We start from the raw sequence: 27,895 nt of genomic DNA, 5'->3' as shown, positions 1-27,895 counted from the left end.
GGAAGGCGGTGCAGTGCCTGGCACTGGTGCTGAGGCTGCTGCTGGCTAAGGGAGGAGCAGGGCTAAGAATAGCACCAAATGTGCACAGCTCAGTGCCGTCCCCACCCCATCCACAGACAGTGGGAGCTGCTTGCCAGGAAGGGGAGAGCCCTTGCCCAAGCTCTAGCTCGGCCCTGTGGGAACAGGTCAAAGAACTGCTCGCCAGCCTGGACAAATCTTCACAGCCCCCCCGTGATCAGGGGCTCCTAAATATTGGGGGCTGTTTGGCAACATGAAGCACTGTCCTATGTCCTGATTCTCTCAGACAAGTCACCCCTCTGCAAAATGAGTCAGCCAGTCACCTTTATGTGATGTCATCAACTGACAGTGTAGATAAACATCTCTCTCTCTCTCTCTCTCTCCCCCCCCCCAGTGACTGGTACTTGAATGGTAATTACCTGGTCGTCATAGTGTCCGTCTGCATCATCCTGCCCCTGGCCTTTATGAAGCAGCTGGGTGAGTCTGTCAGTCTTTGTATTGCATCTTACTGTTACCCTATTGTCTGGTTCAGTCTTTCTTTAGCTGCTGGTATCAGCTGTGTGATGGTTTGGATTGAACTGTCAGAGAACCCTGGTTCTAATGTGTTTTTTTGAGATACAATATGTGACCAGGGCAAGAATATTGAAGTCCACCTCAACTGTTGTGTTTTCAAAGGGGTCAGCACAGCAACAGTGCACCCATCATAAACAACCCAGACTGATGGGCTGCTTAAAGGCTCACTAATGCACTTTGTGTGTATCTGCCATGGGGTTGGGTAAATGGAAGGAGCTGGTCGGGGCTGGGGGGTGGTGGAAGGTCGGCTGCTCTCTGTAGGAAGCTCTGGCAGGGACCCTGCAGAAGTGATTAAGAGCTGACAGGAGTTCATGCGGTTTCCTTGGGAGCGATGATACTCTGATCATGTGATTGCACAGGCTCCTGCTCGGTGATCACTGGAAGTTCAATACAGACACTGGCCGATCTCCGCCTTGACTGCACTGCACCTGCCCTCCCCCTTTCTTCCATCTATTAGGAGTCTAAGACACTGAACACAGACATCTGACCTGCCTCTCATTCTCTATCCGACCAAGAATCCCGGTGTGGTTTATGCATTTATTGTAATGGCACATGCAGTGTCAGTTCTGTACGCACTGGCGTGATGACATTCCTTTTCTATGGTGAGCGTGCATATCATCATTGTGCTGCTGTTACATCCCAAGCTTTCCAATTATCTTTACACAGGTGGATAGCCTTGGATTAACATTTTAATCAGTCACTTCTAGGCTAGGGCTGCACTGCCTCCACTCAATATGAATCCTGGAATACAGATCTACACTGAATATTTCAATTTACAAAATGGCTTTTTCTGGCTCTCAGTGTGGTTACTCGGCTTGCTGTGACAACTTTGGACACAGTGTTTTCTTGTAATGGACACTTTCCCAGGGTGCCATTTTCTCACAGCAAAGCCCCAACTGTCTTTCAGGAGCTTCTTTTGTACATAAATCCTTTTCTGGTTGTTGATTTATTGAGGTGGATCAGCACAGGTGGAATTTTGAACACATTCATGTCAGCCATTGTGTTCTGGTACAGTGAATAGAGAAAGAGAGAGAGAGAGGGAGAGAGAAAGAGAGAGAGAGAGCTATCAAAAGTGATTGATTTGTTTTTTCTATCTCAGGTTACCTGGGCTACACTAGTGGCTTCTCCCTCAGCTGCATGGTCTTCTTCCTCATTGCGGTACGTTAAACACCTTTGTTCATGGGCCTTATTTGTTACTAAATGTCGAGGGAGAGCTGATGCAAATGACCGTGCAGCTGCACCAGGGTACAGTTGTTCAAATGTGAAAATCACTGATGCTTAATCGTTTCACGTGTTACCTTTCAAATACATTCCCAGTTCTCCCAGCTATTTTTTATATATATATATATATATATATTTTTTTTTTTTTTTTGGGAATGCTCAATCATTTTTCCAGGCCAGTGCCTTTGCTGAAACATCCTCCATCCTCTCTCAGTTCAGAAGCATGTAGCCTAGCATGCTGCTACTTATTTCCACTCTGCAGTCCACCAGCTGAGCAGCACAGCCACTGTACTAGGAGATTACCTGCTGAGGGGGTGGGAAGAGTTCTGCTGACTCAAACCCTTCCTCCCTGGGTAACCCAGTCAGAAACTCCAGACCATGGGACACGCTGCTGCAAAAAGAATGTGTTTATAGCTGGATGGGTCAACCCCTCCCTCCCACTCCAAAAGCCCCCCAAGGTGCTCTAGAAGAAAGAAGAATAAATTCTATTGTGCCTCTACATTAAACATTTCTGCAATGCAATCAAGGGAAGTAGAGGTGAAATTCCTCTTCATTCTTAAGTAATTCATAAAAAATAGCACTGAAGGTGCCATTAGAAAAAAAAACAAAAGGAGGAACCTTTTTCAGAAGACGTTACCGTTTCCCTCCTCTCTAGACCGTTTTTCAAGGGACATTTTTCTTTCCCCCTGGGCAATTATTTTGTTTGTGTTTATCCATGTCAGCCTACCTCTGTGACCTACTTTCCCCTGCGCTAGATAATCTGCGTGCACTGCTCCCTCTGAGCCCACGAGCGGCCTTGTGTTCGCTGCCCTTATGTAAGGGAGCTCGGCTGGCTGTTTTCAAGCTGGAAGCTGCTGTACCCTCGCTGCAGGTGATCTACAAGAAGTTCCATGTCCCCTGCCCTTTCCAAGACTTCTCCTTCAATGCCACGATGGGTCTGAACGCCAGCCTAGCAACTCACCCCTCCCAGGATGCGGACAACTCAGACTGCGCCCCGAAAATGTTCACCATGAACTCACAGGTAAGGTACTGGACCACCACAGGGTAGCTCCGCATGTGCCCCAACACTCTCACTGATGCTGTGTTCAGGTTACTCCATCCCTCCCTTTATGACCTTAACATTGTATATTATGTTGGTGTTGCCTTGAAGTCAAAGGCAAGTACTGAAATGGTAACAATAAAAAGGTACCGGTTCCATGAATGTGTTATTCGGAGTTGAGGCAAAAACTTCAAAGTAAGAAGGCCAGATTCCATTCTTACTTAGCAGCCTAGCTGCACAGTGATGTACTCATGTGTCCAGAGTTCATGATTTGGCATCATTTCCACTGAGTATACAGCTCATTCTCACTCTGTTTGTGAACACTAGGGAAAGGCCAGTAATGGGTATTTGAACATTTTTAAATGTGTTAATTTAAAAGATTTGGTCTGTTCAGGGTTTTGATTGAGCTCCATTGTTGAGAGGTTTATAAAAATGTGCCTAGATCTGAAAAAAGTGGGTGTCACATAGGCCAGCCCTGTTTCTGCAGATATACTGTCCTGTATGTTTTCACTCCAGACCAAACAAAGTGCACCTCATTCAACCACTGGTGATCTCATTGAGCAGCTAATTCGTACAAGTAGGTGTGCCAAATTACCGTTGAAATGAAAACCTACAGAATGCTAGATCTCCAGGAACAGGGTTGGGCAACCCTGATATAGGCCAACTGAACCACCGGTGGCGGAAGCTTCAGCACTAGTGGCACAAGGATATTTTTTGGTTGGTTTGACATACTAAATTGTACAAACCTAAAAAGAGCAAAATGTGTATTGGTGCTGAATGTATAGGGTGATGAAAAGATATAAAGCAGCAGTCATATGGTTTCACAAGAATACTGTATTTTATTTCATTCCTAGTTAGAGTGAAATGCCCTCCACCATGGATATGTGTGCAGATGATGCATTCTTTCTCTTTTTTGTAAAACTGGTTGCTGGCCAATCCAAGTTAATTACAGGGAACAATTCGTTCTCTGTGATGTGTTTGGAGTCTTAATAGGCTATAAAACAGTGTGCTGGTGGTAAAGCGTCTAGGACTGGTGGTACTGTATCCATGGTGACCCCGGTGTTGTTCTCCATTTCAGACAGCGTACACTATCCCCATCTTGGCTTTTGCCTTCGTGTGCCACCCTGAAGTCCTGCCTATCTACACTGAATTGCGAAAGTAAGTGCCTCCATTTCTCCTCCCAGCATGCTCTGCTGCGGTCCTGCAGGCACATTGTCACCCTTCCTGTGAAAAGCAAAGGCTGTTTCGTCAGCTCTGTTCCACTGCTCATTTACCTCATGATCGCTGCTGTTCTCAGTGTTCTCATCTCTGCCTCCAAATCTGGAAAGACGGTTTGGGGATTTATTTATACATTTTTGTTGAGACTGGTTGCATGTTTCCTAATTAACTTCAGTGCTCCTCTGGCCATGATCAAGATGAAACACTGTCAGGCACAAAGGATATTTAAAAGAAGAATAATCTTGTGTAAACCCTGCGGCAATTTCATAGTGAAAAGAAAACTACATGCATGCATGTACTTACGTGTGTGTATGTGTGTACGTGCATGTATGCGTTTGTGAAAACGTGTGTTTGCGCATGTGCATGTGTGTGAGCACATTTCCCAGCGCAGTCTTCTCTGATTTCAGCCCCACCAAGAGGAGGATGCAGCATGTCGCCAACATCTCCATCGCAGTCATGTACACTATGTACTTCCTGGCCGCTCTGTTTGGATACCTGACGTTCTATGGTGAGGCAGGGTCGGCCCATAGTCACCTTTCACCTCTCTCTGTCTGCGTCTCTCTGCTGTGCTGACCCATGCTGCTTAAGCTACAGGCTAATTCATTTGCTGCTCATGCACTGGTATAAAACCTCTCTCCCACAACTCTCCAAAAACCCCAACAGCATCGTGATAAGCTTTTGCAGGTAAATGTTCCGTAGCTTTAGTCCATGGGGACTAAAGTTCTCTAGTCCCACTAGGTTTGGTAATAAAGCCCTGCCATGAATTTGCTATTGTTATAAATTCCATTGTAATTTCGTAACCGAACAGGGCCACACCTCATTGTATATGTTGGAGAGCGCTAACCTTTTTAAAAACACTAGGTTTCAATAGTATGTCTTGCTCAGACAGATCACATCTAGTGGATCCACATGAAGTGCACTACTGAAATATATTTGAAATACGAAGTGGAGTGGTTGTTTGCATTTTTCAGGAGAGGAGGAAGAATTAGCTGTCAGCTCCCCCTAATGGTCATTTGGTAGTACTGTGTCATCAAAGTAACATTCATAGCCTCGATAATTATAATATGCAGATGTACAGTGTGGGTTGCAGCTTAATCATAGGTGCTTCCTGGAAAAGAAATCATCATAGATTCATATTTTGTGTTTTTACAATAACCAAAATTAACTAAACCACTATTTATAAATTAACAGTGCCTACATATCCAAAAACAAATTGTTAAGTAATGGCACTATCATGCTGTAACTAAACCAAGCGCCTCAACAGCCCGGATGGATGGGGGGGGGGTTTGATTAGTGTGTCCATGGAAAGAGCAGAGAATTGCCAGGTGGTCTTTGTTTGAGTCCTTCCCTGTGTCTCCGCCTCCACAGGTAAGGTGGAGGCAGAGCTGCTGCACACCTACAGCCGGATTGACCCGTACGACACGCTGATCCTGTGTGTGCGTCTGGCTGTGCTCACGGCTGTCACTCTTACCGTGCCCATCGTCCTCTTCCCGGTGAGCGCCCCGCTTCCTCGAACCCCCTCACCAGACTCCTGCTACCCTTCTATCCCTTTCTCTTTGCACTGTCCTGAAAATTGACATCGAAACTCATTGGGATCTCTAATGCACGTTTCCAATGCATTTTCTAATGAAGATGTGATGTTTTGTGCAATTGCGGTCTTCTCAGACACTAGAAATGTGCTTTCATGTGCATTGTAAAGGTTATCTTGACTCACCCCCCTCCCCCAGGTGCGACGAGCGCTCCAGCAGATGCTTTTTCCCAATAAGACCTTCAACTGGGTGCGTCACGTCATCATCGCCATGTTCCTCATCACCCTCATCAACCTGCTGGTCATCTTCGCCCCAAACATCCTGGGCATCTTCGGGATCATAGGTGGGTCACACACGAGGCACGCCAGGGTTCCCGTGTCTCATTTAAGGGAGTATAACTGCTCACGGGGGCAGTTTTACCCCATTTGGGACAATCTTTCACCTCGACCTAGGGTCACTCACGGCCTGATAGGCTTAGCTGGTTTCCTGTACCAAGCTTTGATCCGCTTTTAAATGAAAGCCCAAACTTCCTTATTGGGAAAAGTAATTATTGGGAAAAGTAAGGAGACTTTTTGCCCCTGGAGGGGTATATCTGTACAATCTCTTCAGGAATGTGTGCAATAAGTACTTTTTGAAAGCCCTGTGATTATTGGGTTTATGCAGGAGAACTTTCTGGGTCTCTGTGAGGTATTTAATTAGACATTTACCCGCATTTTGAATCTGGTATGCTGTATTCATGCACTTTCATGCAGTGTACTTACTGAACAGTGGGCCTCTATGCTTGCCGTGGTGCTGCACCGTCAAGGCCGTGCCTGTAAACAGCTCCAGGGTCTTGGGTGACCAACCTGCTGTTGGCACACAGATAAAAGCTGCCGCTCTGAGTCAATATTTTTTCTGGCCTTAAAAACTCCGGCCGCCACGTGCAGTGCTTGTGGGATTCACCGGGGTCATGGAACGGCAGAGGAGGCATGAGCCCCTCAGACCCTGTTTACTGTGAGATGGGAGACCTAGTGAAGTCATGAAGCGTCACAGATAAAAAACGAGAACATGGCTAGATCGCTTGCACACATCATTGTCACTAAAAGAATGCCTCATTACTAAACTTTCATTAAAAATTCCATGTACCGTAATTTCTTTACAGATTATTACCTTTAAACTTTATAATATGAACTTGAAACCCCTTGAATTTCAGACTACAAATATATACTTTTATTGAACCCCGTGGGGTAATTTGTCCTCTGCATTTTGACCCATCCTAGTTACTTAGGAGCAGTGGGCAGCCACAGTGCAGTGCCCGGGGACCAACTCCAGTTCTGAGGCCAGTGCCTTGGTCAAGGGCAACTGCAGGAGTGCACCTAACATGCATGTCTTTGAACCTTATTCATTGTTATCTCTATAGTAAAATGGCAGAGATGTGAAAAAATGAAGTGATACAGGTGTTTAAGGTGGCAAAGGCATGGCAAAGCCTCTCTGCATTGCAGTGCTTGGACTCAAACCTGCATCCTCCTAGCTTAGAGTCAGCCCCTCATCGCTGTGTCCCTTCTCCTTACAGGCGCCACATCGGCTCCCTGCCTCATCTTCATCTTCCCAGCGGTCTTTTATATCCGCATCGTACCTAAGGAGGAGGAGCCCATGTGCTCCACGCCCAAAATCCTGGTGAGCAGACCCCAGGCACTACCCCCTGAGCCCTGTCCTAGCCTGAGCAGACATGTTTCAGTCACACACAATTTCCATTCGCTACCACGGTTTATTAATGTACAAGTTAATGAATGGCTAGGTAGCTCATACTGTACTTTTAAGCTTTTTGCAATTAAATGCTGATGTTCTCAGAGACAAAATAGCATTTCAAAAAATGAAAAATTATTTTCATAGCAAGTAAATCTTGTATAATTTACATCCTTATTAGTACAGTATCATATTTTAAATTACATATATTGTAGTAAATACATTAGCTGTAGTAGTTAGTCACACACTGTATTAATAAAGCCACTGAATTGCATTGTGTTGGAGTCCCCAACTGGAGGATTGGCATTTTGGGAGCCCAGAGAGGAAGACGTTTGGGAATCTGAGAGTTAGCGTGTAATGCAGAATGTAACGAGTTGAACTTGTGATGTGTGTGGCCGTGGTCATCCTCCTCTCTTTCCTCCTTCTCCCAGGCCGCCTGCTTCGCCTGCCTCGGGTTCCTGTTCATGATCATGAGCCTCAGCTTCATCTTCATTGATTGGATGTCAGGGGGCAAGTCTAGCAATGGCCATTAGGCTCCGCCCACCTGCAGGCTTTTCTCCACTTTTAGAATCATACTTTTTTCTTGTTTTTATTATAATGGATGCACTATCTCTTCAGATGGAAAGTACAGGCCAAGACACTTTAAGGTATACCAAACCCTCAGATAATGTCTCCAACAGAAGTGTGACTATTCAGGGAAAAGTCTAGCCAGGCTAGACACAACAGGGTCCGTATATTTTAATTTTTCAGCCCCTGAGCCACACAAAACCGATCTGCCTGACAGATCACAGGCATTGTTTTCACCTGTCAGGATTACATTACATTATAGGCATTTAGCAGACGCTCTTATCCAGAGCGACGTACAACAAGTGCATAGGTTTCATGATGTAGAGGCGCAAAAGAAACACTAGAGTAAAGTAAGGATCGTAGTGCCAGAAGTGACCACATCGATCAGGACTCCAACCCTGTAGAGTAAGCTTGTTCAGCAAGCAAGAATCCTACCAAGTACAAACTAGCACTGGAATCACACCTAATCATACAAAAACAATCCTGCCAGATACACTAACATAATCAAATTATCCTAGCTAGATACAGTGAGCTGAACTATAGGCTAGAGAGGGGTGGGGAGAGGTGCAGCCTGAAGAGATGAGTCTTCAGTCTGCGTTTGAAAGTGGTGAGATTCTCTGCTGTTCTGACCGTCACGGGGAGGTCATTCCACCAGCGAGGGGCCAGGACAGACAGCAGACGGGAGCGGGAAGTGCAGACGCGGAGAGGGGGAGGTGCCAAGCGTCCAGAGGTGGCCGAACGGAGAGGTCTGGCTGGTGTGTAGGGTCTGATGATCCTCTGAATGTACCCTGGTGCTGACCCCTTAGCTGCCTGGTATGCAAGCACCAAGGACTTAAATTTGATGCGAGCCATAACAGGCAGCCAGTGGAGGTCAGTGAGCAGGGGGGTGACATGGGATCAACATATTCATGAGGAAGGGCAGATACTATAGTAGTCTGTCACACCAAGGACAGTGGGATATTCAGGATTGGTGGGGTGGGCAGCATTGCGAAGGGCAGTTCTGTTTTTGTTTTTAACTTGCAGATTCAGGGTTAGTAGACAGTGCTGAGTGACTGCTGGAGTTGAGTTAAATCACTAAGATTTTAACAACAGTTCTCAGCACTCTAAGGCCTTCTAACTGCATAATCACTAGAAATGCTTATCACGTTTGTCTGAATGCAGACAAATGCATTGTCAAGCCATATTAAGTGATGTGAAAAATTCTTTTTTACATATTCATTTTTTCATGAGGAAAAAATGGTGTTAATGCATGTGTTGAAACTGTTCTTTTGCTGCTAAGCAATTCTAAGAGTCTGATTTGTATAGCGCCTTTGATCCCTTGTTAACGATCGGAGAGCGCTTTGCAGTGATTGGTTAACTCACCTCAACCGCCTGCAGTGTGCACTGTCCTCCAGGATGCGCGGCCAGCCATTTTCACACCAGGACTGTGGTCGCCATGGCAAAGTTTTGCACGGTAAGCAGTGAAAGGAAGCGCGCTCCGTGGGTTTGAGGATCACGGGACCTGTGGGTGGCGATGCACACGTACCAAAGTTTTGCTTTTCCAGACACTGGGCAGACACATGGTGGCCCGTCAATCTTTCAGGAATAAGAGGTAGTGCATCCTAACAAAATCCGAGCGGACATAGAAACTTGGCTTGGCTTGTTGAAACCCCTCCTTCCCACCTGTCTCCCTGCTCCTCTACCTTCTCCCCTTATACTTAACCTGTGACCTCACAAACTACAGCCAGTACAACAGGAGCCATTTTTGAGCCCGTGTTGGTTATGATAACAAGGGAGCTTACACTACGTGTGGAGGGGAAGAGCAGAGCATTATGTAGTATTTTTCATAAATAAAAATAAGTTATTTTCTCATTAAGACTGGGGAATACACAGTGCAATAGCTGAGGTAAATCAGGTAGTGGAAGCTATTGGACAGGAGTGGTCACAATGGCCATGCTGCCAGGGGAGCATTCCACTCCCCAAATTGTTGGTCTCCATCTCAGCTCTCATTGTAAACACTGCCCCCTCCTCCCACGTTTCTGTAAGAAAGAACCTTATATGTTTTGATTATAAGATTACTACAGATTTTAATATATGTATTAGAACTTTTTTTGACAGTTTTTCCATACCGGTCTGCCATTGAGTACCAGAGTCACTGAGTGTCTGTCTGGTCGTTACTGCTACAGAAATATTGCATCAGAGTAGTTTTCACACAGAGGCTTCCAGAACATTCCTGTTGTAACCAGGTCTGTGAGCTCATTTCCTGGGAACAGGCACATGGGACAGGCAGGTCCTGAATCACCTTACAGGTGACCTTAGCCCAGAGCTGTCACAAGTAATTATAGATAACCAAAATATATACATATAAAATAATTCTATAATAATAAGCACAAAAGACTACGTGCACAAGGAGATTTGGGGATGATAGGTGTAAATATTGTGATGCTGGGAAGCGTTTATGTTGAAGACAAGTTTGATTCTTTCTTGGAAGTTTAGTCGTACTGGTACAGAAGATGCACCATGCTGTGCACGTGTCTTTGCTGAACCAGTGTCATTTTAACATTCCTGCAACGTAGGTGATTAGCTAGAGCACTTTCAGCTGAAAAGCACAGCTTACATTTAATTAATCAATTGACAGATTATATTTGTACATGAATAATTATTTTGTGTTTTTCTTTTGTTTTTTTTTTAAAATAGATGTACATTTAAACTGTCGGTCTTTGTAATACTAATCTTGAACCATTCAAACATGAAATGGTTAATTGTTGAACAAAGTGATATGTATACTAATTTAAAATGTAATGGTTTTAAGATCATAGTGTAAAACAGTACCATGCATTTTCAAATGTATTTTCAAAATACTTTATCTGCCATCTGTTCAAAAATCTGTTTCTTTTTTTTTGTTGTACAGTTGGAGATAAATGTGGTTCATTTGATGAGTGTATTTTAATGGATTGTATCTGTGCTTGTATTTAAAGAAAGCATTCTGTGGTTTTTGCAATAGTAGGACTTCTATATTGTGAAGCCATCAATGAACTGTGGTGAATGTCTTTTATCTCTGTAAGGATTAGATTTTCAAAGCAGAATTTTCTAAATGAATTAGCACTTATCAGTAAGTATCAGTACTTCTGCCTGGTCTCATATTTTGGTCATTCTTTGCTGTTTTTGGTCGCATTCATTGTAAAATTCTGGGTGTTAAAATCAAATTCAGTAGGTAACCTTTCTTTAATGAAGAAGGAACTGTCAGAAAATGTGATTTTGTGTCCCTTTCCTGGATTCACAAAGGTTTTCTGAAGGCGCACCATCTTCCACCCAAGCTAGAAAGCAAATAACCCCATGACCCTTAACAACGACTTAAATAAGCACATTTATAATAATAATAATAATAATAATAATAAAGCATCTGTTAGGGGTGCACTGATCTGTTTATGGCAAGGCCTGAAATGGTGCATGCTATGCTACTTTCATTTCATAACTGATGGAAACGCTCCTGGTTATCATTTTCAGTATTATTATTACTATCATTATTGGGAGGAAGCTCTTGTTCATAATGCACTGGATTCTCCTTTATAGGATGTCATTGTTTTTATAAGCTACCATGTGCCTAAAAGTGGTGGAAACCCTTGTGAATCCATCTTGTTCTGAACCCGGACTGATGTTATTTTTAGACTGATGTGCCATGCCATCTTGTGGCCCTTTAAACCCCTAACATAGAAGTAACACCCCCAGCTGTGTAAGTGACAGTCTCGTTCCTGGTTTTCTACATAGACTTGTTCTCTGGAGATTTGTGATGAATTTCTGTTTCCCAAACTACAGTGGGTGCTATAATATTATATGTAAGTGTTGCATAATCTTTTTTGTCAAACTGAATGGTTTTGAAGCACAACCTCCATGGTCACTGAAGTCCTTGAACAGTACTTCCTCTCATTCCTCTCTCAGTATCTTGTACACTGTTGGTGTATTAGTCACTGTCTGTCTTTGGATGCCATGCCCTATTTAATAATGCAATAGTTTGATAACCTGCATTTACATTTTAAAATTGGAAATAGGATGTTAAAACATTACAAGTTTGCACATTAATTTAAGAAGTGTAGTCCCAAACTGCATATTTTAGTAATCTGAGAAAAAAAAATATTTGAATGCAGAAGGTATATCCAAAAAGGATAGTATTATGGACACTTTTATAATAATGCCTTTAATTTTTAATTATAATCCAGACGTCATATTTAGCCACAGACATGGAGCATTTAATAAACATGTTTCATCTGCCTATTGTGTTTAATTTATTTTTGCTCCAGTGGATGCTTTCCAGTTTGGCTTGTTTGAGGGTGGTAAACAATCTTTTCCATTTCAGTCCGCGATTAATTTTTGACACCTAGCAACTTAATTAAAATTGAATCAAAGTGCAATAAACAAGAAAGGTTGGTTTAAACTCTAATGGTGACAACTTGCTAACCTTATAATATATTGTAGTGTGTAGCACATACTGAACTCCGTGCTGAAGTTAAGCATTAGTCACCATAAGCTGTATACTGTAGCCATTGGTTCCATTAGCATTTACTTTTATATTCCCTTTCCAGCCATGTGGAATACTTGGCCCAACCTTGATATTCAGCTCATCTACTGTTGATACTTTCTGGGTCTAACACCAATACACCCCAACCCTATCATCACTGACCAAGAAGGTGAAACTCTAAACCACTCCAACCATTGTTTTTTGGAAACTTTTGGCCCAAAAATCACACCTGAGCAGTAGGGGGCGGCATCCGTAAACTGTTCTCTGTTATTGCCATGCTTGTCTGGTAATTGGTTCTTTGCCCTCAGTTTATATTTTTTCCCTTTGTGATTTACTTAACAAAATGACAATAAGTAAACTAACTTGTGTGAATTTTGGACTTACATGGCAGCATGTATAAATGTATATAAATGTAAACCCTTTATATTCTCTTGATGCATATCTAACTGTGTAAATAGCCTGGGATAGGTTTAGTTTGACAATAAAAAAACACTAAGTAAAAAAATGATTAAAAACCAAATGTAATTTGGTTTTTAAACCACATTTTTTAAAGTATAAAAATAGTTATACTTTTATGTTTTCCCTGTTTATTGAAATACCAGCAGTTACTGTACTGTGAACAGTGTTGCAATAAAGAAAAAAAAAACAAAAAAAAACAATCCTATTTTATTTGTATAATTTGAAGAGAGTTCAGTGTGAACTTTGACACATGAATATGTCATACTGTACCATCCATATTTAGGATGATAAAAGAGTCAGGATATCATTTATTTTAAAAACAAAATACCACCAATTTATTTTTAATTTCTTTCAGTTTGGTATGGGCACTTGTATTTGCCTTATCACTGCAACATCCTCCAGCTCGGGGGGGGGGGGGGGGGGGGGGATTATGAAAAAAAATATATATATAGTTGCAAAAGTTTGTGAACCCTTTGGAATTACCTTGATTTTTGCATTAATTACTTTTTAAATGTGGTCTGATTGTCCAAGTCACAATAATAGACATACTCTGCTTTAACTGATAACACACAATCATTGCACTTTTCATGTCTTTATTGAGCACATTGTATAAACATTCATAGTTCAGACTGGAAAAAGTATGTGAACACTTGTATTTAGTAAAATGCAGAAATCCAAGTAAGTCCAAAGAGCTCACAAACTTTTTTTTTGCGACTATATAAAGTGACTTCCAGGAACAGGACTTGCTGTTACATTTGGACATGGAATGATTTTAAATATCCCTCTTCCACTGACTGATATATATATACAGACATATATATATGTGTGTGTATGTGTGTGTGTGTACCTTACACATACACTGCCATGGAAAAGTATTTGCCCCTTCCTGATTTCCTCTGTTATTGCATATTTGTCCAACTGAAAGGGAAGGGAACCTGAGTAAACATAAAACACATTTTAAAAATTATTATTTCATTAATTTAATGAAAAAGGGTATAAAACACCCATATCACCCATGTACTTGGGTCCCCTTTGTTTAATATTACATTTTTGTTTAAAGATCTGAAACCATTCAGTGTGACAAATATGCCATAATGGAGTAAATTGGGAAGGGGCAAATGCCTTTTCATAGCATAGTACCTTCCAGCTGTTACCATCTAGAATCATGTATAACTAAAAATTGAACCAAGATGGCCAGAATAACCAAGATTTTTATCATAAACATTAAGGGTTTTTTGTGATGGATGTGCAAGTTTTTTTTGCCTGACATCAAACAGTTGTTATGTATTCAATTTCATATGAAATCCACTGTTCAGATATGGGGACACCGCAGTGACATGCCAAGATGGAATGCAAAGAATTTTAGATCTTAAACAGTCATCTTCACACACCTAGTGCAGTTTATTTCACATGCAGGACACATTCCATTTACAGCCCTTGCTACAATTTTGTCTGAGACAATATAAGGTTTTGTTGCACAAATACCCTGTGCCGTCTTTAGAAAAGTTATTTTTATTTCAGTAAACTAGACATTCCTTCAGCAATATTCAAATTTCAGAGCAGTTTAGTTTATTGGAGCTGTTAAATGACTCCATTGCATGATTTCCAGCTGAACTGTCCATCTGAGGGTGTTTCTGATCTTTTTGTATTCATTTTCCCTGTCCACATTCCTCTGAGTGGCTCCAAGACACATTTTTTAAAATTAATGACAAAAGTGCATTGTCGACAAAATCTGTCAAACCGCATTTTATCATTTCTGATTCGTTATAAATTCCAAAGTGCATTAACTATCTACCATGGGGCTGTTAAGCAAGGTTAAGTATATTTTGCAGACTGATAGATTAATAAAGTATTATTTCATAGCGGTAACATGAATAAGTGAGGTAGCTTTTGAAAACATATTTTTTAATATGACTACACAATTGTACCGACTGTTCACTGGAAAAGGTTTGCAATATGCCTTTCAAGAGGCTTTTAATCCGTTTTGATCACAATGTGTGTACGAAAAGGAGGACACGTGGGGTCGCTATGGAACAATAAACGTCAGACCTCAGTCCATCTATAACTACGATACATTTTGTTGATATTAACAAGCGCTCCCTACAACTCTGTTAACGCGAATATGTGCATCGTTTATGAATAAAACTATGTTAAATAACTGGTTGATCCAATTTGTATTGTGAAGTTCAATTCCACACACTTTGGCATGCCTTAATTAGCGTTTACAGAAAGTATGCCTGTTCCCATACGGGGCAAAAATGAAAGTAACGTAGCCTATTTTATAAAGTCCATTATGTGTTGACTAGGCTATGCATATACCGCTAGGTCAGAGCAGACAGCGGATGCATAAACAGACGAGGTCAGAGATTACTAACCCAGTCACTGAATTAAATTAAAATTAAATTCAAGATTCAATTTTATATAGCTTGTCATTTGGAACACTATGTGAATTAGGAATATTATCTTATTTTTTACATTTACGCATTCAGCAAATGTTCTTATATCCTGCATCGTATGCAGAGGCTACAGGATTAGACAAAAACAGAAGCGCATACCATAACGACAATAACAGAAGCAATTATTTAAATAGCTCACAAAAGACAACTATGATCTAAGCATACGTATATGAAATTATTTAAATAGATAAGAAGTTGTAAAAACTGTCGACGGGTTTAATCGTTGCTGTTTTACAACGCCTTAATGTGTTATAACGCCTAAATGTGAATGTCTTCACATTTAAAAAAACAACAATAACAAATTGAGACAAACCACGTCCCCGTACAAATAAAATCAATAAAGCATTGCAGAATGGTACCTCAAAACTACAATTCCCACAAGGCAAAATAAGTGGGCGTTCAGGCCGTCCTCTCTGCTGAGAGGTTACAGATCGTCTCCTACTTGTCAGGCAGAGGAACTTATTAACGGGTTCGGGTGTGGCGTGAGCTGAATGCTGTGAGAACTGTAGTAAAACGAAAAAAATATATAGGGAACGACACTTTGTAGCCGAAAAGCTGTGATCGCATCAGACGTTCAGAGACCACGTTGAAGAAAGAGGAAACAAACAATTGATTTGTGTTTTTAAGCAGTTATACAATCGCGGTTTTGACGATTTTGTGTGCTTTGGCACCTAAGATCTGATGCTCGTTAATTAAATCATATCATTTAGTGCTGTGCTACAGCTGGAGCACTCACTTTTGTCGAGCTGTTTATTTCTTCCTTACCTTTTCGTCAGCACAGGAGTCTGGAAAACCCCGGCTTTATAACTTTATTGGATTCATACATTTTTTGGAGACAAACTTTCACTCTAGTTTGTCGAATTCAAGAGACCAGCATAGTGGTGTCATTTCCTTTAATCTTTGACGTCAAATTTTTTTGCATTTATTTTGTAGCTTTGACATAAGAGGGATCAAGTGGATTTCTAATAGGCTACCGCTCAGTTCATGGGAGTATTAACCAATTTGTTTGCTACATAACTTGGCTACAAAGTGGAAAACTCAACACGGTCAGTGGACGTTGGACATTGGGAACGGGAAACATTTATGCCAGCACGATTTTATGTGCGTGCCAGTGGATGAAGCTGCAATTTAACTAGCGATATATTTTTTCTCAAAAAAACGTTTTTTTCAAGGGGAAGTTGCAGTAGGCTGTAGTAGTTCTGAGTCGCAAGTGACTTGAGGAAACAGCCTCTCGATTTGATATTTTCATTATTTAAAGAAGAACCCCATAAAAAACCAGCCCTGAAGCGTGCACTTGGAACCATGGGGTGTACAGTAAGTCAGGAAGACAAAGCGGCCGCCGAAAGATCCAAGATGATTGATAAAAATCTTCGAGAGGATGGAGAGAAGGCTGCGAGGGAGGTGAAACTGCTGTTGTTAGGTAGGGCCTATGATACATTTAATCTCTTGTTTTCTATTATTTCCAAGGAGCTCAGGGTGCATGTGGTGAGATATGAAAGTTGGCACGTTCTTATTCCGTCGGAAACCTGTTTCGACTGTGTTGATATTTTGAGTAGCCTATACGTCGATTGTTAGTCTTGTATAAATAAACCGCGTGATATATATATATATATATATATATATATATATAGTGTTGCAAGAATTGAGAATTCTGGCGTAGGCTATCGTGTTAGTAAACCCTTTGCTAATGACGACTTTAGTGAATAGAACGATATCCCCTGTTGTTGTCATGTGTCATATTGACATATGACATTTGGATCTAAAGAGACTCGGTGTGCATGTCATCAGCACCCACGGCAAGCGAAACTGCAGCGCTGCTCTCATCGGAACAAACCAGCCACCTCATAGCAAAATAAACGGCGCTTTCAATAGGCTAGCCAAGGAAGCATCCGTGGTGCCAAGCGCTAACGTGTATATATTTGTGGGAAATATACCCGCTTGCTGTGTCCTGTCCAAAATAATTGTGAAAACGGTATAATGATCCAGCGGAAAAAGATAGCTCACTAGGGTAACCTACTTACCAGTCTACGGACCTTCAACCTTCAAAATGTTGTTACACGAATAGGCCTAAGTTATATTAAGAAATCACACACTCGGGGTTTTATTTATTTATTTCAAAGTAAAAATAAAGAATACTTATCTGAGATTTTAAGCAACTGTGTGTAAGAATGCTACACGTCTGAAATGTCCGATATGTTGCCTAAAAACCGAGTTTGAACACTTCGGTGTCAGTAATTCATTTACAGAGTATTTACTGGAGCTACAGTACTGTTTATGCTTTCCTTTCTCGAGCCAAAGTCCTTCGTTTGTGCTCCCAAATGCTTCCGTGCTACTCTGATTGTGCCCATCAGTTAGCTACAGCACTGAACTGATTTAGCGCGGCTACGGCCAGTTATTCTAAGCTCTCAAGGCGAAGTGTCGGACTCAGTCTATTTGCGTGCCTCACTAATGAATGGCAATTTAGTGTCTGCTACATAAAGGCGACGGACGACGTATAAGCCGTTCTGAAACGTGAAAACCGTCCAATACTCTACGGCGAAGACCTGTGATAAGTGAACAACAACGGTGTCGCGTCTTTTCAGTTCGTGACAGAAACTCAGTTTTTGGCCTCACAGGCACCTGTTGCAATCGCGCGTACACACACGCCCCCACGGTTTAATGGTTACCTGGCTGGGCAGTAAAAATTTTTTTTTTTTTTTTTTTTTAAGTGTCCCTGGAGTCCCAGCACCGGTGTTGGTAGAAAGGCCTGTTTACCATAATAAAACGTGTTGTGGATTTGCATGCAATGGCACGCTGCCACATGGACTTGCCCTTCAATGCCCCCCCCCCAACACACGCAAACACACACACTTTGGTAAGAAAGCGGGACTGTGCCGCTAGTTCTGAAAAGGTTTGACTACCTTGCTTGCCTAACCATAGCTGCTAGTGACAGCAACTCTACACGCCCTTTGCCCTCTGCTCAACAGTGTTTTGACAGCAGCACAGCAGCGCAGTGTTCCTTCTGTGAGTTTTTTAAAGATTGGAGGCCGAACAGCAGGTCAAGGCGCTTCACTTGAGACAAAACAAAATGCTTCCCGAGAGCTGCATCTTGAAAATGATGAGCTTAAAGTTTATTGTGAGAAATTACTCCATATTACTCAGCTGGGAGCACATTCGTGCTTGCTTGGGTGCTTGCGCTTGCATTTACGACTGTAGTCAGCAGCCAATTGGATATGAAGAACAACGGGCTAGCTAACACATAGCAATCATATTCTGTGTCCCCTTCTGTACATGTAAACAGTATCTGCTGTACACGGGAGCACTGTGCATTAGGTTGGGGTTTAGCAATGAAATATTTAGGACATTGCTGCTCACCACCCGAAGCCATCCAATAGCTTCTGCTTGAACCAAGTGCGCAAAGGAAGAGGTGCGAATCTTGGATCATTCTGCATGTTTTGTGCCCAGCAATCTTTGTTTATTTTAATAGTGTCTTTGTGCTACATGGCAATCAACAATAAAGATTATTTTAGTATGAAGGCAGTAAGTAACTGCAGTCTGTGTCAGGAGGTGCCTCATTTTGCAGCTTCTTCTGGGATAGATTGGAGGACTGTGCCTCCTACTGTGACTGCTGGGATGCCTCAAAAGGGAGGGAATGAAGGTGAAAGGCATGTCTGCTTGTCTCTCTGGAAAAGTTGGGGAGAACCTTTCACCACCAGAACCTTTCAATCTCAGCGTTCCTAAATGGCCGCCTTGTGGCCTATGTGGGCATTGAAATGGTTAATGGTTGGCACCTCTATCCAGCATCCTCTACAGGCTGCAGCGTGGTGTCTGCCTAGCACTTAAAAGCTTGTTTAAAATAGAAAATGGGGTGTCATGCTGTGTATTTTATATCAGACTCTGTTTTGTTCAATATGAATAAATGTATTATTATTTTGCAAATACAAGTGCATATGAAAATGAAAAACATTATTTATGAAATTTTAAAACGTAAACAAAAATTCTTACAAGGGGAATCTATTTTTTACATTTTCCTGAGGGTACCCTGGGGCTTTCATGGTCCCCAGACCCCAGCACGAGAAGCCCTGACCAAGATGACCTTTTGAGCAGCCCCACTCTGCCAGTCCGAGGGACAGACAGGCCCGTACACAGCACCTCTGTGTCCTGTGTTTAAAAGCAGCTGTGAAAGCAAAACTCAGACATGAATCATTGATGGAAATCTCTTAAGGTAGGCTTAAGCATATACTTTGCTTAGCAAAGTCTGAGATGAGGTCACTTGGGTGCCCCAGCCCTCGCTGACGTTTAAACTAGCTGGGTCCCGCAGAGTGCGTTTTGTTTGCTATAATGAGTATCTATGCCAGTGTGCGGGTTTAGCTGAGCGCTCAACAGACATGAGATTTGAGTCACGGTCTAAAGAGGCTCCAGGGTGACACACGTGTTATTATGGTAACCAGCATCAGGAAGGGGAAAGTAACGGGAGTTTTGTACATGGCTGCTTTCAAAACTGGGAGTATATGAGTCAGATTTTTGTAAGATTATTTTTTTATTTAGCTATTTTGTGTGTTAATACACCATTTCCTTCCTGCTCACTCTGGTATTGTGATATGTGCTTGGAGAAACTGTCCCAACATCTTAATGACTTCCTTTTAAATATCTGTTTCAACTGCACAATGCAATTGCACAAGATGTGGCTGAAGATGTATCCAGTCCCTGACTGATTAAAGATGTGGCTCCAACAAAACAGGTTCATGCTTTTGCCATCATTGAGTTCAGGCAAATCCATGCAGCAGTGATGTGTATTCAACACCAGACACATAAGGGTGTGTTTAGCGGTCGCACTGCTTTTAGGAGTGTGTCTATTAAAAACTGCATGCGCATATTTGTACACGGCCTTAAGGCAGAGGAACTCTTGAAGGACGAGCTGAGTCTATGGCGCGTCCACATCTGAGGGTTTGATTGGATTTTTGGAAGCTGGGGTGACCAGTGGGGACTCCTCTCCCTCACTTTCTCCTTGGCCATCTAACGTTAAGCATGGCGGTACATGAAACAAGAGTTAGAGCCTCTGAAATGTGCTGCAGTCCCACCTCAGAGAAGCCGCAGAGAGTGCAGTGGAAACGTGGGGAACAGCTGAGGACAGAGCTGTTTTTCCTGTCGGCCTTAAAAGCCAGGAAAAAGAGTGTGCAGGAGGAGGAGGAGGTAACGTTTCTCCACCCTGTTCGGAACAAGGGAGCATTGCTTTGTGTAAACTGAACAATGTGCGCTTTGGCTATTTTTGGCATTTTGGCAGATGTGTGGAAATGATGGATTTCATGCTTTTTTAGAACCAGACACAGATCTACATTCAGTCCAGAAGATGAATGCTTTTTGGTTTAATCACTAAGTAATGTGTAACAAGGAATAAAAAACATGAGGAAAAATATTCTGTGGGTTAAAGTTTTCAGTTATCTTACAGCACTTTTTGAAGGGTTGTTAAGTCTTGGACTTTGATCCTAGTTTAATCCTTCAGCATCTTGGTCCTTCCTAAATGCCAGTGCTTACTCAGTTAAGTTTTTTCTATTTTTCTAACCTCACATTTTCAGTTCACCTGCAATGGAGATTTTCTCTTCTCTGAGCCCTGTGAGTGCACTCCACGTGAACACACTACAGGTACACACATGCGCACAGGCACACGCACATGCACGTTCTTACACTTAAAATACTGTCTGGACCTGTAGTGGTATTATGACTTCTGCTGAATTTGTGTGCCGGTGTGTTGGTGAATGTGAGATTGATCTCTCTCCATTTCGCCCACTTGTTTGTAACTGATAGGGTATGTGTTTTGTCAGTAGTCATGGTCCTGAAAACGGGAAACTAAGGCCTCCTTCTGTTGTGCTTGTGGTGTCGTTTTCTCAAACACGGTCACATACACAACATATACTTACACGACTCTCCTGCCAGCCAGTGTCTTCTCTTCCAGGAATGTGCATCGATCAACTGAGCACTGAGTGTGCGGATTTGGGGGGTCATCGGGTACGGTTGTAGTCTTGCTGCCTCTGGGCAAACCACTGCTCTGTGTCTAATGGGAAGTCAATTGCGTAATACTTAACTGCACAGACCTTTTGGCCACCATGCCAAACCTGGAAAAACCCGGTGCTTCATAGTTTTGAAGTCAGGCAGTCATGTGCTGCCTGTTTGTGCCTTGCTTCATTACCCTGGGACTCATAATAATAGCTTATGGATAAGCAAAACACAGCAATATGTGGTGGAGTGGTGTGGTGATTTAGCTTGACGGAGGAAGTGAGGAGCCAGAAGATGTTTTTACACTTGCACCCTTTACCCATCAACATTCTTGAATGTTACTGGTGGGGTGGGAGCTGAGGTAAAGTGGCAGTGGGTTCCTCCCTGGGTCCTTGATCGTGACCATAACAGCGATGTCTATAATCAGAGGTGTATTCCCATACTGGTACTCAATTGAAGACCAACTAGTAGATGCCCAAGGGAACTCTGAAAAAGGCTGAGTAGACCCAGGTGATGTTGGACATTTTTTTTTTACACTTAAGCTACCAATTAGTTATTTTTTTAGAGGTTGATGTCAGAACTTTTTCCTGAAAAGGTTCTGGCTCTTATGAGGCTGTCTGTCACTTCAAGGGCTTAACAGGGGAGATGTTTACCAAGCTAACTCAATTAGAATGTAACGGCTTGGACGTGTCTGCCCGGGGTGTTTTCTGCCTGCCTTAGAAGCAGAACAAAAGGCTCCCCTTTTTTCTCTGAAGAATGTAATTGAGTTATCACCCCACCCTTCCACCCCCACGTTTCCTATTGATCTCTGCTATTTCCCGTGTCTGTGAGGTGGTATCGACCCTTATTCGCTGCGGCTAAGTGCGTTCTGGAGAGCCATCGACGCTCACAGCATGGAGACTTAAATATGGAGAGAGGGTCGCCCGTGGATGTATGACTCCATGTACGTAGTTGTCTTTGAAGATGGGGGAAAGGACTGCAATTTTATGTATTCACCATTTTTATGAATACACTATTCTTCTTCAATTTCTTGATTACGTCGTTACAAATCCTCCATATTATTTCTCCCTACTGGTTAGTCTGGTCTGGAGACCCTAAGTTTATTTCCTTCAGCCAATCACATCTGTGCATTGTAGCTGGATATTATATGTACATTTCTGTGTACTGTAGAGTGCCGTTTGGGAGGTTTAATTTTAGAAACGTATAACACACTCCCCTTGGCGGGAGGAAAAATGATATTCCAGATGTTGGAAGCCGTTCCACAGCTGGTTACAGGCTCGTCTGCTTCCAGTGCTTAAGCCATAAGCATTATGTCATCTGTCCTGTGTGTTTCCTGGTCAGGCAGCTAATGAAAGCACGTGGTGGCCTAGAGGGGCTGAGTTCTTTGTGTATTCTGATAGAAGAGGGGTTCCACATGCCTGCCACACCAGTGATTCTCTGATTTTTGAAAAGTTTTGTGTGCGGCAGTACAGTCCATTATGGCCGGTATTGTTGACACAACTTTCCCGTTCTGGTGCTGTTGCCCAGCTTGGTTTGATTTCCATCATGTCACAAATTTAAGCCCCTCAAGGGCAGGATTCCATCAGTATGTGGACAGACTGTGCTCACTAAACATTTCCAGTACCATCCATTTTTAATAAAGCATATCTGGGCTAGTCTAGAACATATGGCTATAACTTATCTTTTGTGAATTTTCCGTAAGTACTGTGTGTTTATGAGGGAAACGTGTCCCTCAGCAGCTGTGGCTGTGGGCAGTGAGCTGTCTGGTGGTTCAGAGGTAATTAAAGGTCTGTTCTGATTACAGTGACACAGTATGCCAGAGAGATTACGCCTGACCTTTCTGTCCCAGCCTGAGTGTCAAAATGGCTCCATTTCCCTTAACCCACCAGAACCTCAGTCTCACAAAACTCAGGCTTAATTCATGGTGAATTGGACATCAGGCCTACTTTAATTTATTTGCCAAGTAGGCTCTCCTCTCCAGAGCCAATGGGATGACGCATATTTGTATTTTTGCTCATCATCCAGTCATACAGAGGGGTATCCATGGAGACGAATCAGGTTAAGTGTCTCGCTCAAGGATATGACAGCAGCACCCCAGTTGGTAATCTAACTATTTCTCCCTAACCTCTGCACAGCACTGACATCCCAAAGACAGCAGGCACCCAGTCAGCTGCTCAGTCCTGTCCTAATTCAGTAAAAAATGTATTGATTTTCTAATTATTATTGTCGTCAATGATCTTTATCCTATTTGGCTTGTAGGTGATTTGTACATAAAGTTAAACATTTAAGTGCATGGAGCAAATCTTTAAAAAAACAACAACAAAAAACAATGATGTAATATCTATAATGATAAAAAATAATTCATAATACAGATTTTTTTCTAGAATCACAGTGATGATTGACATGATTGTTTTGATTATTTCCGTCAGCCGATTTTGAGCTCTGAAGGGCATTAATGGTTTGCCAGTGAGGTGCAGGGGAGGAAATGGGGTGGGGGGGTGGGGGGGGGGGGGTGTTATAGGAGGGAGGCTGCTGTTGTGCAGCTGGCCTGACAGTTCATGTGTGACTTGGCACAGGCCTGCAGATGGTCCAGTAAAACATATCATTAGGGAACCTGACAATTCAGTCAAATCACTGGTTGCTGCACTGGTGTGTGTGTGTGTATGTGTGTGTGCATGCGCTCTCTGGAAGGGAAAGCGTCTGCCTATCGACTACCAAACATTTCTCACTGACATCTATTATCGCTGGACTACGCATGACGAGGAGTTTGAGAGACTGAAAGCCCTTATTACTCACTCTCCTGTCAGAATGAATGGAGGTGTTATTGAGCCATTGTCCCTCTCACAGGACACTGTGTTCAGACAGACAGAGCTTTACACATTCTTTGATTGAACCTTCATTCTTAACTGCGGTTTTCTCCCCACCTTCGTCAGTGGAGATTACTTTGTGAGTCCCCCTCAGTTTCTAGCCACACATCAGTGATGCGACTTTGCCTGAGCAGAAACTGCATCAATTTAAAAACATTAGTTTACATTTACAAGTCACCTTCAAGTAAAATATGCATTATTTTCCTTTAAAAACAGCAGAATGTTATCATACAGCGTAATGACAACACAATGTCAAAAATGGTGTAAAATGTAAAACTGAGACGTCGTTGCTTTACAGTTACTTCATGTGTATTGTCTTGCTTTAGGCTGCCCCTGAATGCCCAATACCCGTCATTGTACAGCTGACATGTCTTCAGAAACTTCTCCAAATATATAAGTTATCCTTCATCGCTCACAAAAACTGTGTAGGCCAATGAAAAATGCGCTGAAATGAACTGCCATCAAAAAGCCAGGTGGTGGAGTATCCACTTTGTGAACAGGCTGCTGAAACGTAGCCCGAGGCGTTTCTGTGCTAATGGGAGCAGAGAACGATGTCTGGCCCCAGCAAGGTGCTTCTGCCCGCCCCTCACAGGTGAGCTCTGTCCCCCACACCTGGCTGTGCTGTGCCTTCACTCCTGCCCCCTGAGGCCTGATAGTCTTTAACTCCATCTGGTAAATCATTCTTTCACTGCTGTTTTACTTTTATTTTTTCTTAACGCATATATCCTCAAAGCTCTCATGGCCTGCCAAGGCTGTCAGAAGCAACACTATCCCCCTCTGCCATGTGATGTTAGCATGGCCCCCCTCCCAACCTCTGTTGTTTCTGGGGGGGTAAATATTAAAGCGCAATCCTACTTTGAGTAATTCAGGAAAACCAAATGCGCTGGCCAGTGTCACCAAGAGTACATTATTAGATCTTTGAAGTAGCCTGAAATAGAAGTGATCCTCTTCAGAGCTGCAGGGAGGGAGCGAGGTTCAGTTCAGTATTGTAGTGCACAGAAGCGACTCATGGAGAGAGTAATAAATTGTGAAATTTTGTGGCTTACTGTATTGCTGTATCTGCCTATAGTGGAGCACCACAGAGCACCACAGCAGAACCTTCATGAAGGTTCACCTCATCAGATTATTGTCAGCTCTAGGATTGACCCTTGAGGAGCAGCTGCCTGCATTTTTAATTCCATGGGCATAACTTTAGTTTGAATAGTTTGTAGTCCCCCGTCCCCCCTGTAAATTACACCCTTGGTCCATTAAAATGCATGAATACTGTGTGTGTAATGGGACCTCCCCTCCCAGTTTGTTTTGTGGCCAGCAAGTACACCTCACTTCACTAATACACATTCTGTTATCCTCCATCAATTTCATTTATTTCTCCAGAGAAACTGTATTATCCTGTGGGTTGGTTCCCTGGGGAGAAACACACTTCAGTGTACAATGGCAGTGTGAATGAGTCTAAATCAGGCCTTGCTGTATGCAACAAAACATCAAGCTGCCACTCCTGACAGTGCAGAGAATATGATATGTCTGCAAGGCTCCCCCTAGGAATAAAAAAATGACAATCATCAACAGAGGAATGAGCTTGGCTGAGCTGTCACAGCGCTTGCAATCTGATATGCGTTACTTTGGTTTGCGTACTCATTCAAGCTAATAATTCTGAGCTCTTTGGAAACGCTCCCATTTGCAGAGTTTATACGGTTTGTTGTTGCGATTTCCTCATTCTTGACTCTTTTTGGTTCTACTTGGAGGTTCTACTGTTTAGATGCTCACTGTGAGTCCACTGACTGTGTTCAGATTTACAAATGTTTTTCTTTAAATATTTTTGGTGTTCTTCAAAAGCCCTCAATTGCTTTGTGTTTGCATAATGTGAGGGAACTTTGTGTTCAGTATGTGGGGGGTTGTTGGGGGGTGCAGGGTGTCATGATCCTGGCGGAATTTTGGCGATGGGGGATGACAAAGAACTGGTGGCACTCAGCCTCTGTCTCTCTCTCTCCTCACTCGACAGCTTTTAATTGGTGTCCGGGCACCACTGGGGTAGCTTTTCGGCTGAGGTCCCCATGTTTACATAATTCATGGAGGGGCTGGCGGTGTGGTGGCGAGAGATCGCTCGCTCGCGCGCGCTCCTCCACAGCTCTGAGCTCAGTCCCTGGAATGTCTGGATTTTAATGCCGCCCAATTACTCCAGCACAGCTGCGGCATGTCCATGACAGCGCTGGCCACTGGCCAATAGGGAGGGGACACAGTGGAGCCAGTGTGGGGTGGGGAACAGCACTGGAGCTGGGCCACAAAGAGATGGCACAGCTTGCTCACGTGTGATCGACTGTTCCCCTGCACTATGTATAGGTTGGAAAGTAACACGTTTTTCTCTGTGCTGCATATGCTGTCAGAGGGTCGGGTGGTAGAGCATGAAGAGCATGTCTGACTATCTGCACAGTCGCCCCAGCAGACCCACAGACTGGATTGCATGGATTTCATGCGGGCTGTGTATACTGTACAGTGCAGATAGCGTTTGTGAAAGTAGTGTGATTAGATGGTGCGGCCGGTATTTATGGAGCTGGTCTGATTGGACGGTGTGGACTGACATTGACCTCTACAGTGATCGTGTTCGAGAGCCCGCATGGCTATTCTTTCTCAGTCTGCCACACATCACAGCACTCCCTGAGGGCCTGGATTCAATTCAGCCCTCACATTCAATTAAACGGCTATCCTTCTCATATGTGCACAAAGCGCACAGCATGGACATGTACGCGGAATATTCAAGATGGCTGCATTTGTTGTGTATTAGCTTATTTCCAACCACAAGCTTTCTCTTTTTCTCTTGGAATGACCCCAGGTGGCTTTTAGGGAATGCATCCATTATCCTTGGAATGTTGTAGTTGGGGGTGCAGTTGAGAAGAGTTGCTTGTTTGGATAATTCATTCAGCTACAGGGAAGGATTTTCCTGTGGTCCCTTCAGGAGAACGTTTATATAACGTGTACATTTTTGTTTCAGTTTCACAAACGTACTTGATGTTTCTTCAAAGTCCCTGGTAATGAGTTTTCGTTTTATTGTAACCCAGTCATATAACTGATTGTTTAAGTTGCTTATAACCAGTAGCGACACCACGTAGCTCCCAGCCTTCGAGACCATCTGAACCTGGAACTCTGCTACACCCCGGGGGGGTCCAGTGTCTCTTGCCTGCTGAGCCTTGCTGCTGAGTTGGTTTCCTGCAGTCTCTGGTGCCATGAGAGTTGGTGGTGTTTTCAGTGGAAGGTGCGCTCTAGACGTCAGATGGACACACATCATGGACTCCAGGATCACATGGCCAGAAGCAGGCCGACTGGACCGGCAGTCTCTCAGACAATAAGTCCTTCTCAGCACCATTTGTTTATGAGAGATGATTGTGTCTGGAGAGGTGGAATTATGAAGCTGGTTCAATGGGAACAAGTCATCTCACCGCTTTGGTTCACACAGCTAAGGTGGTGTCTCAGAATATTTAAGGTTAATTTTTTTTTGCTACTTGGGAAAAGTTTTGCGTGTTGTCAAAGTATCTCAACAGAGGGAAAACAACTGGGGAAAAAAACTAAAATTAACACTGTTCCTCACACCATGAAATTGGATCTGTTTTCCCATACTGCTTTGCTGCATCGTGCTTTATAGAGAAATGGTAGTGTGTGGAGAGGGAATCAGTCCTGAAGCATCGCTTGGATTTGCATAAATCACACAAAGTGGGGCGCATACATCGGCTTTTGTCAAAGTGTGTGTGTGTGTGTGTGTGTGT

General features: G+C 42.9%; 2 protein-coding genes across 2 annotated transcripts in view; both read left to right on the top strand.

Moving 5' to 3' along the window:
- slc38a3a (solute carrier family 38 member 3a) overlaps positions 1 to 8,783 on the top strand; it is a 36,984-nt gene extending 28,201 nt beyond the window's left edge. Inside the window, exons 9-17 of the mRNA XM_064304944.1 lie at positions 413 to 495; positions 1,691 to 1,749; positions 2,684 to 2,833; positions 3,930 to 4,009; positions 4,477 to 4,577; positions 5,438 to 5,562; positions 5,797 to 5,941; positions 7,151 to 7,254; positions 7,755 to 8,783. Coding sequence (XP_064161014.1) covers positions 413 to 495; positions 1,691 to 1,749; positions 2,684 to 2,833; positions 3,930 to 4,009; positions 4,477 to 4,577; positions 5,438 to 5,562; positions 5,797 to 5,941; positions 7,151 to 7,254; positions 7,755 to 7,856 — 949 coding nt within the window. The 3' untranslated portion in view covers positions 7,857 to 8,783. The remainder of the gene's footprint in view (positions 1 to 412; positions 496 to 1,690; positions 1,750 to 2,683; positions 2,834 to 3,929; positions 4,010 to 4,476; positions 4,578 to 5,437; positions 5,563 to 5,796; positions 5,942 to 7,150; positions 7,255 to 7,754) is intronic.
- Positions 8,784 to 15,744: 6,961 nt separating this feature from the next.
- gnai2a (guanine nucleotide binding protein (G protein), alpha inhibiting activity polypeptide 2a) overlaps positions 15,745 to 27,895 on the top strand; it is a 67,908-nt gene continuing 55,757 nt past the window's right edge. Inside the window, exon 1 of the mRNA XM_064303970.1 lies at positions 15,745 to 16,720. Coding sequence (XP_064160040.1) covers positions 16,603 to 16,720 — 118 coding nt within the window. The 5' untranslated portion in view covers positions 15,745 to 16,602. The remainder of the gene's footprint in view (positions 16,721 to 27,895) is intronic.

This window comes from Anguilla rostrata, chromosome 13 (genome assembly GCF_018555375.3).
Source record: "Anguilla rostrata isolate EN2019 chromosome 13, ASM1855537v3, whole genome shotgun sequence".
Taxonomy (NCBI): Eukaryota; Metazoa; Chordata; class Actinopteri; order Anguilliformes; family Anguillidae; genus Anguilla; species Anguilla rostrata.
Note: the sequence above shows the minus strand (reverse complement) of the source record. Positions and strands in the feature narration are given on the sequence as shown.